The sequence below is a fragment of the Mastigoproctus giganteus genome, chromosome 5 (assembly GCF_048544385.1).
Source record: "Mastigoproctus giganteus isolate SK-2022 chromosome 5, ASM4854438v1, whole genome shotgun sequence".
Classification (NCBI taxonomy): Eukaryota; Metazoa; Arthropoda; class Arachnida; order Uropygi; family Thelyphonidae; genus Mastigoproctus; species Mastigoproctus giganteus.
The window spans coordinates 180,764,395-180,777,776 of NC_143579.1; the positions used below are offsets into that span (position 1 = coordinate 180,764,395).

The 13,382-nt window shown below is 38.0% G+C and overlaps 1 protein-coding gene across 1 annotated transcript in view; it reads left to right on the top strand.

Annotated features, from left to right (window-relative positions):
• Pisd (phosphatidylserine decarboxylase) overlaps positions 1 to 13,382 on the top strand; it is a 98,772-nt gene that overhangs the window by 60,931 nt on the left and 24,459 nt on the right. The window contains exons 4-5 of the mRNA XM_090374731.1: positions 995 to 1,132; positions 6,952 to 7,108. Coding sequence (XP_090230857.1) covers positions 995 to 1,132; positions 6,952 to 7,108 — 295 coding nt within the window. The remainder of the gene's footprint in view (positions 1 to 994; positions 1,133 to 6,951; positions 7,109 to 13,382) is intronic.

Genomic DNA, 13,382 nt, shown 5'->3' on the forward strand with positions numbered 1-13,382 from the left:
AGAGTTTTACTCCCTCTGGTCTGAATGGTTAAGCCCTGGTTAGTGTCTAGGGAATTTTTATTTATATTTTTCTTTTTTTTCTTATTGGGTTCATAGAAGAAGCTGCATTTTTTCTATATATGGTTTGAATGACAAATCTGATAGGGGAGATGAATTAACAAAAATCATGTTTTCTTAAACAAAAAAAATTTTTTTTTTAATTTAATTTATAGATAAACATAGTTTTTATTATGCAAATATTGGCCAGATATTTTAGTGCAGTTTCCAGGCTAGCTTAACATGATTACCACACAACTGTAGGTAGGGAAGTGATTCTTCTGCTTCCTTTCATAGTCATCTCCCCCTTTTCCTTCTCCATATTAGGTGAAATCCTTATACAGGCCATGTGTCTTTTTTTTTTTGTGTAGGCTGCAAATCCCTACTTCCTCCATTTAAGATTAGCTAAATACAGCCCCAGTTAAAGAAGCATAAAGAATTCCTTCATTTGCTTACAAAAATTGAACTGAAACCTTTTCAGACAAGTGGCAGGTAGCATAATTATGAAAAAACAAACATCATTGTCTCCATTTCTTGACTCAGAATCAAACTAGTAACTCCCAACTTACTTTGTGGTTTTTAAGTTCACATGCCAGGAGAGTTTTTTTCAGATGGTCGAAGAGTTATGAAATTTGATAACGGCTGCTGTACACTCAGCCTGAATATGACAGTTATGAGTGATTTGATGTTATATACTTATTGGGCTTTCTCTATTTCATGTAAATAAACTTCACTGGAGTCTCTTAAGGTTACCTGAATCAGTATCACTTTTCCAAGGTTAAAAAAAAAGATTTTTCTGGGAAGCAGAATTACAAATTATAACTTGAACTCATTAATTTCATTTATTTAGCTGTATTCCTAATAGTAATCCTACTGCGATCTTAATCTATAATTTGATTACATAAAAATCTAGAAGTTTGATTTGATTTTAATTATGACTTGCCAATTTATGCACCAGGTAAGCCCTGCTGATGGAACAGTACTTCATTTTGGTAGAATTGAAGATGACTATATTGAACAAATTAAGGGTATTTCCTATTCCATAAAGACATTCCTTGGACCTCAGACATGGAATAATAGCAAGCACCTCAAAACTGTGAGTATTATTTGAAGATTTAAATAATTAGTTGCATTGTCTTACAGTTTTATTGTTAGAGTAATTCCAAGTGATTTACCTGATATAAATAATTTATTGTGACTAAACCATTAACTGTGCATCATTTAGGTTGTTACACCAAAAGGCACATTATGTGTAGAAAATGCACATCATTTTAAATTTTTTTAATTATTTACTTTTTTTATTTCATCTTGTATTTTCAATCTACTATGTGAACCCAACTGTGAGAATACATTTCTTTTATATTGAAAGCATATTTTAAATAAAAAAAATAAAAAAACTGGCCCAGCACTTTACGGACAGCATACTCTCATTTAAAACTGGCACTGGGTTTTCTTTCTACTGCAGCTGTATTCACATTTTCCAACGGTATTGTGTCTTCCTGAATGTTGTTGGCATTATGCCAAGTGTGTGTGTGTGTGTGTGTGTGTGTGTGTGTGTGTGTGTGTGTGTGTGTGTGTGTGTGTGTGTGTGTGTGTGTGTGTGATTATTTCCTTGGTGATTGCTGCCCAGCTATCACAGTGATTGCAGGTCTTCTAAGACCATTATTAAACAGTTCTGGCATTGTACACTTCACCATTCTAAAAGGTCAAAAAAAGATTGAAAAAAAAGATTGACAGAGCACAAAAGGTGACATATCCAGATCTTGAAAAGATACTCTTGAAATAGCCAGTGATGATGCATGCAAAAAATTTTCCCATAGACAAATATCTTTTAAAAACTAACGCTGAATTATTTGTGCTACAGATGAATATTGAAGATTGTTTTCTGACAGATAGTTCTAGAAATGTATGGCTTATTATGGGCCATCTTTAAAAAAGTGTTACAAAAATGTATCAGTTGATGCTGAAGCTGCAAACGAATGGAAGGTGAATCGTTTAAAAAATTGTTTTGGTGATATATGACCCCAGATCTCTTCAATGCTGACGAAACTACTTTTTTTTTTTTTTTTTCAAGTTGTTACCTTATAAAATACGTATTTAAAAGTGAGAAATGTGTGGGGTGTGAAACACTGGATTACCACTGTACTAGTGGCAAATACATTTGGCAAAGAGAATCTTCTCTAATCATTGCAAAGTCCCAGAGGCCCCAATGCTGCTTTAAAGGTTTGAAGACATTGGCAGCTATGTATCAAGCAAACCAAAAGACTTGGATGTCATATACAAAGATTGAATCAGACTTGAATCATAAGATAAGTGGAGAGAATAGAAAAAAAGTGATCTTTGTAGCTAACTGCATCGCTCATTGCCAAGTGAATGGGGCTATGTGCAATTACTGTTGAGTATTTGCCACCTAATATGATATCAATTCTTCATCCACTTTATTTAGGTGCAGTCCAGTGCTTTAAGAACTAATGAAGAATGCTATTAAACAAAATTGTGCTGTATCTTGAAAGCAAAAACACATTAAAAATTGACATGCTGTATAGAATGTGTGTTTCAGTGTGGAGCAAAACTTGTAAAAAAAGTGATGTCAAATGCTTCAAACATGCTGAATTTTTTGCCTTGAATGAAGCTTTGCATGCTTCTTCCTCCATTAATTGCAAAGAACAAGCTGATAATAGTGAAAGGATTTTTGAGAATGTGCATCATCACCCAGCCAAACTTAAATGTGAATTTTGAATCACTCTGTATTAATATATAACTTGGTAATTCTAATGCAGCCCAGATAATTGCATATCTCGTGAGGAATTCCAACAGGCATGAACTCTCCCTATTTTAGTATTAAATCAGCTTACACCAACCATAAGAATAAGTATTTACTGTAACTAAAATATTTATTTACATATTAAAATAAAATAAATATTTACAAAAACTGCTATTATATTAAATATACATGTAAAAACATTAAAACTGTGATAAAATCCTTGAGATAAAATACACTAAAATAAACCGGATTAAAAGCGATAAAAACGATTAAAAATCTCTGGAGCTTTCGGAAGCTTGCGCTCCCTTCCTCAGCAGTAACAAAACTTCCTGCAGCACGTCCATATATATAACAGGCTCACGGTACCTATACACGTGGTGCAGTCGGTGCATGGTCTGAACTGGAAGCGGAAATAGCTCGGGAACGTGTTAAGCAAAACCGTTCATCCGTACTTAGGATAATAGTTTCAAACAGAGGATGCATACGCATACCTCTGTCCCTATTCATAATATTGTGGTCGGATGAACAGATTCGTAGGCTCTCGAGCCATTTATGGTTCCAGAACCCATGCGCTCGATCCATGATAACCGCATCCTCTGGGGAAATTTGATGCTGCTTCTCCCAAAAATGTTCGGCCACAGCAGACTTACTGTAATCAGCGGTTTTTATAGCATTTGCATGCTCCCCCAGACGATCCTTGAGCCGTCGTTTTGTCTCGCCCACATAACACTCCCCACAATCCGGGCATTTTATCCTGTATACTACTCCACTACTCAGGTCCTTTGCTATTGGGTCTTTTACCTGAGACAACACTGTGTGCAACCTCCGCCCGGGAAGCTGCACACAGCGTGTTTTATAGCCCCGCAAAATTCTAGCGAGATGCTCAGTAACGCCCGGATAGTAAGGAATGTATGCGGTAGCGACAGGAACAAACGGTTCCTAACGGTTAGACTCTATTCCTCTACTAAATCTGTCTATGATCCTCTGGGGGTATCCGCATTTTCTAAGGTCTGCTGTGACCCGTCTAATTTCACATTCTTTGTCCTCAGAGGTGGTGCAGTGTGACCCTGCTCTATCTAGTAGAGCTTTCACTACACTAGTCTTATGCTGCCCAGCTTGTGCTGAACTATAATGGGTGTACTGGCCTCTGCACATAGGTTTTTTAAACACAGAAGTTTTTAGCCTAGGGCCTACCCTAGAGACCAGTACATCCAAGAAAGGAAGGGTACCTCCTGTTTCCACCTCTGAGGTAAATTGTATAAATTGGGAGAAGCTATTAAGCCAGTGGAGTGCATCATCCTCTCTCCCCTTCTGGACCACGGTAAAGGTATCATCAACATACCTTTTCCATTTCTTTATGGGAAACTGACATCCACTAAAAACCCTGTCCTCTAACTCCTCCATGGCCAGATTGGCCACGATGGCGCTAATAGGAGATCCCATGGCTGTACCGTGAACCTGTTTGTACATAACACCTTGGTACACCATAGTGGTGCTGGCCAGACAAAGTTCCACACCCGAACAAATATCCTCTACGTTTAAAGGCGATCTACTACCCAAAGAGACATCATTACTCAAAGATCTTCTAACACAATATATTCCATGTTTAATTGGAATGCATGTGAATAGTGACACCACATCAAAAGAAATCATGCTGTCATTTTCATTTACAGTCAAATCTTTCACAAAATTCACAAATTTTTTACTGTCTTTTATGACATAGTTGGACTGGCCCACTATAGGCGAAATCAATTTAGCCAAATACCTTGACAAAGCAATTAAACATGGAATATATTGTGTTAGAAGATCTTTGAGTAATGATGTCTCTTTGGGTAGTAGATCGCCTTTAAACGTAGAGGATATTTGTTCGGGTGTGGAACTTTGTCTGGCCAGCACCACTATGGTGTACCAAGGTGTTATGTACAAACAGGTTCACGGTACAGCCATGGGATCTCCTATTAGCGCCATCGTGGCCAATCTGTCCATGGAGGAGTTAGAGGACAGGGTTTTTAGTGGATGTCAGTTTCCCATAAAGAAATGGAAAAGGTATGTTGATGATACCTTTACCGTGGTCCAGAAGGGGAGAGAGGATGATGCACTCCATTGGCTTAATAGCTTCTCCCAATTTATACAATTTACCTCGGAGGTGGAAACAGGAGGTACCCTTCCTTTCTTGGATGTACTGGTCTCTAGGGTAGGCCCTAGGCTAAAAACTTCTGTGTTTAAAAAACCTATGTGCAGAGGCCAGTACACCCATTATAGTTCAGCACAAGCTGGGCAGCATAAGAATAGTGTAGTGAAAGCTCTACTAGATAGAGCAGGGTCACACTGCACCACCTCTGAGGACAAAGAATGTGAAATTAGACCGGTCACAGCAGACCTTAGAAAATGCGGATACCCCCAGAGGATCATAGACAGATTTAGTAGAGGAATAGAGTCTAACCGTCAGGAACCGTTTGTTCCTGTCGCTACCGCATACATTCCTTACTATCCGGGCGTTACTGAGCATCTCGCTAGAATTTTGCGGGGCTATAAAACACGCTGTGTGCAGCTTCCCGGGCGGAGGTTGCACACAGTGTTGTCTCAGGTAAAAGACCCAATAGCAAAGGACCTGAGTAGTGGAGTAGTATACAGGATAAAATGCCCGGATTGTGGGGAGTGTTATGTGGGCGAGACAAAACGACGGCTCAAGGATCGTCTGGGGGAGCATGCAAATGCTATAAAAACCGCTGATTACAATAAGTCTGCTGTGGCCGAACATTTTTGGGAGAAGCAGCATCAAATTTCCCCAGAGGATGCGGTTATCATGGATCGAGCGCATGGGTTCTGGAACCGTAAATGGCTCGAGAGCCTACGAATCTGTTCATCCGACCACAATATTATGAATAGGGACAGAGGTATGCGTATGCATCCTCTGTTTGAAACTATTATCCTAAGTACAGATGAACGGTTTTGCTTAACACGTTCCCGAGCTATTTCCACTTCCAGTTCAGACCATGCGCCGACTGCACCACGTGTATAGGTACTGTGAGCCTGTTATATATATGGACGTGCTGCAGGAAGTTTTGTTACTGCTGAGGAAGGGAGCGCAAGCTTCCGAAAGCTCCAGAGATTTTTATCGTTTTTATCGCTTTTAATCCGGTTTATTTTAGTGTATTTTATCTCAAGGATTTTATCACAGTTTTAATGTTTTTACATGTATATTTAATATAATAGCAGTTTTTGTAAATATTTATTTTATTTTAATATGTAAATAAATATTTTAGTTACAGTAAATACTTATTCTTATGGTTGGTGTAAGCTGATTTAATACTAAAATATGAATTTTCCCAACCTCAGAGGCCTTTTTCAGGATAATGAACTCTCCCTGTTATGCCTAAGCAAAATTACACAAACTTTAAAATTCAACCCTTACTCATATTTTTCTCTATTCAACATCACCTCATAACTATTAAGTCATGCTTCAGATTGCCTGTGCTTAATATCATTAGTATTTACATATATAGTTATGTTCAACCGAACAGAATAACAATATTAATAATAGCATCGAATAGTTTTGTGTGTTTTCTCTATTCAACATCACCTCATAACTATTAAGTCATGCTTCAGATTGCCTGTGCTTAATATCATTAGTATTTACATATATAGTTATGTTCAACCGAACAGAATAACAATATTAATAATAGCATCGAATAGTTTTGTGTGATGGAGCATGAGTTCCTAAACCTTCCTTCAACAAATTTTGAGCCTTGCATGAGTTCTTTTTTTTCCTAACAATATGGCATGCTCTATAGAATGTGTGTTTTCTCTGGCCATTTGGCAACTGATGCCAAATGGCCAGAGCTATGAAACCCACTTGCATCCTTTCACAATCCATATCTGAGGATCAAATGAATACACTACACTTTTCCCCCATGCTGTTTACATATGATGGCAGTTACCACTAATGCTATGCCTCAGTGGGAGTTCATGTGTGCAATACACTGGCACTGCCTACAGAAAACTTCTAAAATGTTCTTCATAGATCAGCCTGTATATTTCTCATTTAATTTTCTTATGATCCATCATACTAGTGGTTATGGGAATATTTTCAATAAAATAAATATATAAAATAATTATATATTTTATAATTAACTGCTATTTTTTTTTAGATTACAGTTCAGTCAGAAAAAGATTATCAAAAATCTTTGCTACATGAAGGAAAAGAAACAGCTTTATATCAATGTGTTGTGTATTTGGCACCAGGAGACTATCATAGGTTTCATTCCCCTGTGGACTGGACTGTCCAGTTTAGAAGACATTTTCCAGGCAAGTTCTTTGGTATTTTTGTTAGGCAGATAATCTTTACCTAACTTTGCAGTGTAATTATGATATTAAGCAAATTCGTTTTTTCCAAACATTGAATATTATATAAACTGGTGATGTTCTTGTGGACGGCTATAATTCAAATTTCTACCAAAGCAGCCAGCTAACAATAAAGAATTGACAGTACATCTGCTTTCCAAATTAAATATTTAATTATATTTAATGCTGACAATACTTTAAAATTAACACTTACAAACCGCTCGAATGAGATATGCCGTGTTGAAGCCCCACCAGAATCTTGACAGAAAGCCATAGTCATTCCAATATATAAAAAGGCAATCACAAAGACTGTAAATTACAGAGGAATAAGTCTCCTTAATAGTGGCCACAAAATATTTGCAAAAATAACAAAAACAAACTAGAGAGGTGCTATGGTGATAAAATTGGAGAAAAACACTTTTGGAGAGTAGACTTGGCATTCGAGGTGAGCAGACATGCTTTGTCAGGGCACTTCAGTTTTAGTGGATTGGATTACTGTTGATTATTGCTTTTAAATATTTGATTTATTTAATATATTGTTGGATTATTTTGTTATAGGTTTTCCTGTAACAGTTTGATTTTTATATTATAGATATCATTTTTTTAAAGTTAATTTTATTTGATATTTAGCTAATTTTATAATGATAATTACGAGATCTGCCTTAAACACGTCACAGAGTATCAGCTTATGACGATTTATGTGTGAGAGTCGTGATTTAATTCATTGCGGAACCTGTGGAATGTTTTCCACGGTTCATTTGGGGATTCTTTTCTTTGTGATTGATGTAAGGAGTGCGCCGATCTTAAATTACAATTTGGTGCACTGATGGAACAATTCGAGTCACTGAAAAAAACGGGTGTTTGCTCTCGAGAATAATGCATCTGGGAGCTCGTCAGGGACTCAAGACTCCGGCAATCTACCAAGCGATGCACTCCCGATTCAGGCCTCAAAACAGAAAAACCAAGTGCAAACTACTCTGGTTCAAAAGGACTTAGTTTTATTAGGAGACTCTGTTGTCAGGGAAATGGGGAATATTTTTTGTAATAAGGATAGGTGGAGTAGAACCAGAGTATGTCTACTGGGAGCAACTATTAATGATGTCAACAACAGATTGTCAGATTTTAAAGGGGCTAAAGAGAATATTATTATTCATGTGGGGACTATTGACATTAAACGTATACGATCTGATGATTTGTTGGAAAAATACAGGACCATGCTGAGGAAATGCTCTGAGCTAGGCCACAATGTCTGTGTCTGCAATTTTGCCCAGACACAATAAGATGGATTATATGTTAAAAGCCCCTTGTGGATTAACTCAAGACTTGAAGGACTATGCAAGGCTTTTGGGGGGATATTTCTATCAGCTTGGCCCACACTTGTAGGTTGAAGGAATTTGTTTTGTAGAGATAGGATACACTTAAACAAAGGTGGTGCAAAAGTTTTTGCCAGTATTATTGAGGATACCTTAAAGGTTCAAGGAAACTGCTAGTTGGGAGGGGGGGGAATGTGGGTAATACTGACACGTGTTTATCTGATAATATTGGTCAAAGTAACTCTTGCACATATCTCAAGAGTTCTTATCTGTTTCCCCAACCGGACATATTATTTAGATGTTCTGGGGGCAGAAACATTTCAAGTGAGCAGGTAGCTAATGCCAGGGAAGAGAGCCTAAAAAACTTCAAGGGTTGTTAAATATACAAGAACAGTAAGTCTTAATTGTTTATATAGCAATGTTAGAAGTGTCGTCAATAAAACGAGCGAATTCGAACTGCTGTTTAAAACAAGTAACGCGGACATAATAGGGCTTACGGAAACTTGGTGCCACCCAGAAATAGGGATGATGAGTTTCAGTACAGCTTGTATAATGTATTTAGGAAGGTTAGGGTAGATGGAAGGGGTGGTGGGGTAATGCTTCTTATCAGAAGCAGCCTGTGTGCGACGATAGCTTTCCCAGATTCAGACATTTCACATGCTAGTATAGAATCTGTATGGTGTGAGATAGTTGGAAACAAAGGTATAATGCGAGTAGGAGTAATCTACAGACCAGGTGATTGTGAGGATTATGATGAAAGTCTCTACATGCAAATGGAATGGGCAAGTAAGTGTCAATTTTACAAAGCAGATGATACAAAAGTTGGCAGGGTTGTTAATGACAGTAATGGCAGTGTGCTACTGTAACAGGATCTAGATAATTTGGGCAGCTGGGCTAAGAAGTGGCAACTGAAGTTTAACCTTGACAAATGCAAAGTACTGCATATGGGTAGAAGTAACCCCAGAGAAACGTACCAACTGTGTGGTACTACGCTTAAGGTGGTAGAAAATGAAAAAGACCTGGGAGTAATTGTGCAGTCAGATATGAAATTTTCTGAGCAATACAGACAGGCTGCAAGGGCAGGTCATGGGGTTTTGTCAATGATATATAGGAAGTTTGCTAGCAGGGAAAAGGAGGTGATTGTCCCTCTGTATAAGGCAATGGTCAGGCCACTGTTTAGTACTGCGTACAGGTCTGGAGGCCTAATTTTAGGAAGGATGTAGATTTACTTGAGCATGTACAGAGAAGGGCAACAAGATTGGTCAGGGGAATGAAGGGATCCTCTTACCAAGTTCTGCAAATTGCAGTGGCTGGAGACTAGGCACCTGCGTGGTGATCTGATTGAGGTGTATAAAGCCTTGAATGGGTTGAGCACGCTGAATTCTGATGGGATCCTTCCACTTGTTCAGATTAGGAACCTAAGGGGTCACAAATTCAAATTAAGAAAGGACAGATGTAGAATAGATGTGCGGAAATTTGCCTTTAGGTGGATAATTGCTGGAACAAACTTCCATCTGTTCTTGTGGAGGTTGATAGGTTGAATAAATTTAAGGAGGAACTGGACAGGCATTTGGAGTGAATGGTGTGATGATTTTTTTTTTTTTTTTTTTGGCTGATGCTGCATAAGCTCATACACTTGCTTTCTTGCATCACATGCCACTACTACTACTAATGTCATATTATGAGTGATTTCAATTTGCCTCTAATTGATTGGAGAAAATGGGAAGGAAACTTGACATGGGGAACAAAATTTTTAAATCAACTAGATGACTGTTATTTGTATCAGCATGTCAGGGAAAGTACTAGAGAAAAGAATATTGCAGACCTCATCATCACCCATGAATCAGATGACATAACAGGGCTGACGGTAGAGGAACCAGTAGCAGGAAGTGATCACAGAGTTCTACGGTGGATGATGAAGAGAGAGAGAGGTAGCAGTAGTAAAAGGCAAAGGAATGGGTTATAATTTCAGGAAAAGAAATTACAGTGCCTTAAGGTGCTACATGGCCTCTATTAACTGGGTAAATATTGCACAGAGAACGAATACAATTGAACTGTGGTATGCTTTTAAAACATTAATCACAGACGGCTTGAATGGGTATTTACCATTTAAAAAAAAAATACTCCACGAGGAGGGTTTCCAGTTGGATGAATAGTGAAATTGCCACATTACTTGAGCAGAAAAAGGTGGCATGGAAAAGTTACAGAGTAATAAAAAGTACTGAAGCCTATAACAGCTACAAGATGATCTGTAATAGAGCCACAGAAAAGGTTCGACAGGCAAAGGCAGTTTATGAGAAATCGCTAACAAACAGAGCAAAGAGGGGGGGGGGATAAGAAATTCTTCACATATATAAATGCTAAGAAGAGCAGGACAAACCAGATCAGACCTTTACATAAGGGAAAGGGGATAGTATTAAATACACCAGCTGCCGTTGCCAGTGAACTCAACAGTTATTTTGCATCGATATTTAAGGAAGAAAAACCTTTTGCGGTAATGGGAAATTGTGGGAGCGAAGTTGAAAAATATGTAATTAATGATATCAAAATTTTGCAAGATTATTTAAGGAAAAAACATTCGAGCCTACAGGCCAGTAAGGATCCTGGAGTTGATGGAATATACCCTATAATCTTAAGAGAGGTGGTAAGTGAGTGCATTGAACCATTGAGGCTAATTATGCGAGCATCACTAGACTCTGGGGAGATTCCGTTGGATTGGGAAAGTGCCAATGTATCTCCCATACATAAGGGTGGTTCTAAGAGTGAAGTGGGAAATTATCGACCTGTCAGTCTGACTTCAGTGGTAGGGAAAATCATGGAGGCAATGAACAAGGGTGGAATTCATGATCAGTTGGATCGAATTGAAATTCTCAAGGATACTCAACATGGTTTTGTAAAGGGAAAATCATGTTTAACAAATCTGATTTGCTATTTTGAAAAGGTCACTCATGAGCTGGATTTAGGGAATAATTTTGACATTGTTTATTTAGATTTCAGCAAAGCTTTTGACTCGGTCCCACATGAGCGGTTGCTTTATAAGCTGGAACAGGTTGGAATCACTGGGAAAATCCTTAGATAGATATCAGGATGGCTTCAGGGCAGGAGGCAGAGGGTTGTGATAAATGGCTATTCCTCAGATTGGGTTGATGTAAGGAATGGGGGTTTCCCAAGGATCAGTATTAGGACCACTGTCGTTTTTAATTTTCATAAACGACATTGATGAAGGGATAGAGGGCATGATGTCTAAATTTGCAGATGATGTTAAAATTGGTAGAGTAGTTAATGATCACTGTCAAGCTAAGCTTCTTCAGAGAGACCTAGATAGACTTCAAGATTGGTCAGAAAAATGGCAGCTATGCTTTAATCCAAAAAAGTGTAAGGTATTACACCTGGGAAACAGTAATCCCAAAATAACTTATTCACTTGGTGGAGTTCAACTAAACCCAGTACTGGAGGAAAGGGACTTGGGTGTTACAATATGGTCAGACATGAAATTCTCTGAGCATTGTAAAGTGGTTGCAAGGAAGGCCCATGGTGTCCTAACGATGATCTGTCGAACATTTGCAAGTAGAGATAGGGACATGATAATCCCATTATATAAGGCTTTTGTTAGACCACATTTGGTTTGTTTGTTATTTGGTTTTTAGGAGCATTAGCAACTAAGGCCATATTGCTCCGGGAATATGCGGTGGTCATTCCCTGACCTTTCCGCATCCTCCATATTTGGTGGTGACGGGCTCGAACCCCGGTCTAATCAAGAAGCGTGTGCTACGCACTGCTGCTCCTTCCCACCTGGCTATGGAGGCGCCACCATATTTGGAATACTGTGTTCAAGTATGGAGATCGCACCTAAAGAAAGACATCGAGCTTCTTGAAAGGGTGCGAAAACAGGTATCTCGCCTGGTGAGATCGGCAAGAGGGCGTCCTTATGAAGAAAGACTTTGAATGTGTGGGTTGCAGAGTTTGTAAACTAGATACCTTAGAGGAGATTTGATTGAGGTGTTTAATAGGTAGATTCATTTTACTGACGCCTCTGAGAGGCATCAGTAAAATGAATGAGGACGAAATTTTCAAGATTATAAATGATGCTAGAACTAGGGGACATAAATTCAAGTTACGAGAGGAGATGTTTAGATTGGACTGCAGGAATTTTTATTTTAGCCCACGAGTTCTAACTCAATGGAATAAGTTGCCTACATGGGTGGTAGAGGCTTGCAGTTTGGGGAAAATCCAAGGTAATCTGAATAGTACCTTCGGGTGAGGGAAATGCATAAGATGATAGGTTTAATTTCCTTTAATTTTATTAATTATTAGTGTGTTTTTTTTTTTTTTTTTTAATCATTGTTTTATTCGGGGTTTTTTTTTTTTTTTTTTTGTGCTGGTGCAAGAAAGCCTATGGCTTATGTTGCACCATGTGGCCATTACTAATACTAATACTAAAACAAACAAAGAGGATTTAAGAAAGGTAGATCTCATGCAGATGAATTTTTTACTCCGAAATTACCAACAGAAAAACAAAGTGCTTAATAGACAAATACACCTAGCATTCATTAATTATAAGAAAGCCTTTGACCATGTGGAAAGCAATAAACTTTTAGAAATACTAGCTGATGATGAAACTCCCACCCAAATAATAGTTGTAGTGTATAATATACATACACAAAATTCAATTGTAGTTAAATTGGAAACAGAAATATAAAATTGGAAACCAATAAATCATGACATCTGACAAGGTTGCAACCCTATCTCCACTACTTTTCAGCATATACATCAGTGCCATTGCCAGACACTCCAGACTAACAGTCCACAGCAGTATTACAGTTACAAAATGGTAATCACCTTGATACTTTACTGTATAGCTGATGACCAAGTGCTCCTGGCCAATAACGAAGACAAGTTACAATACTCAATGCACCAAATAAATC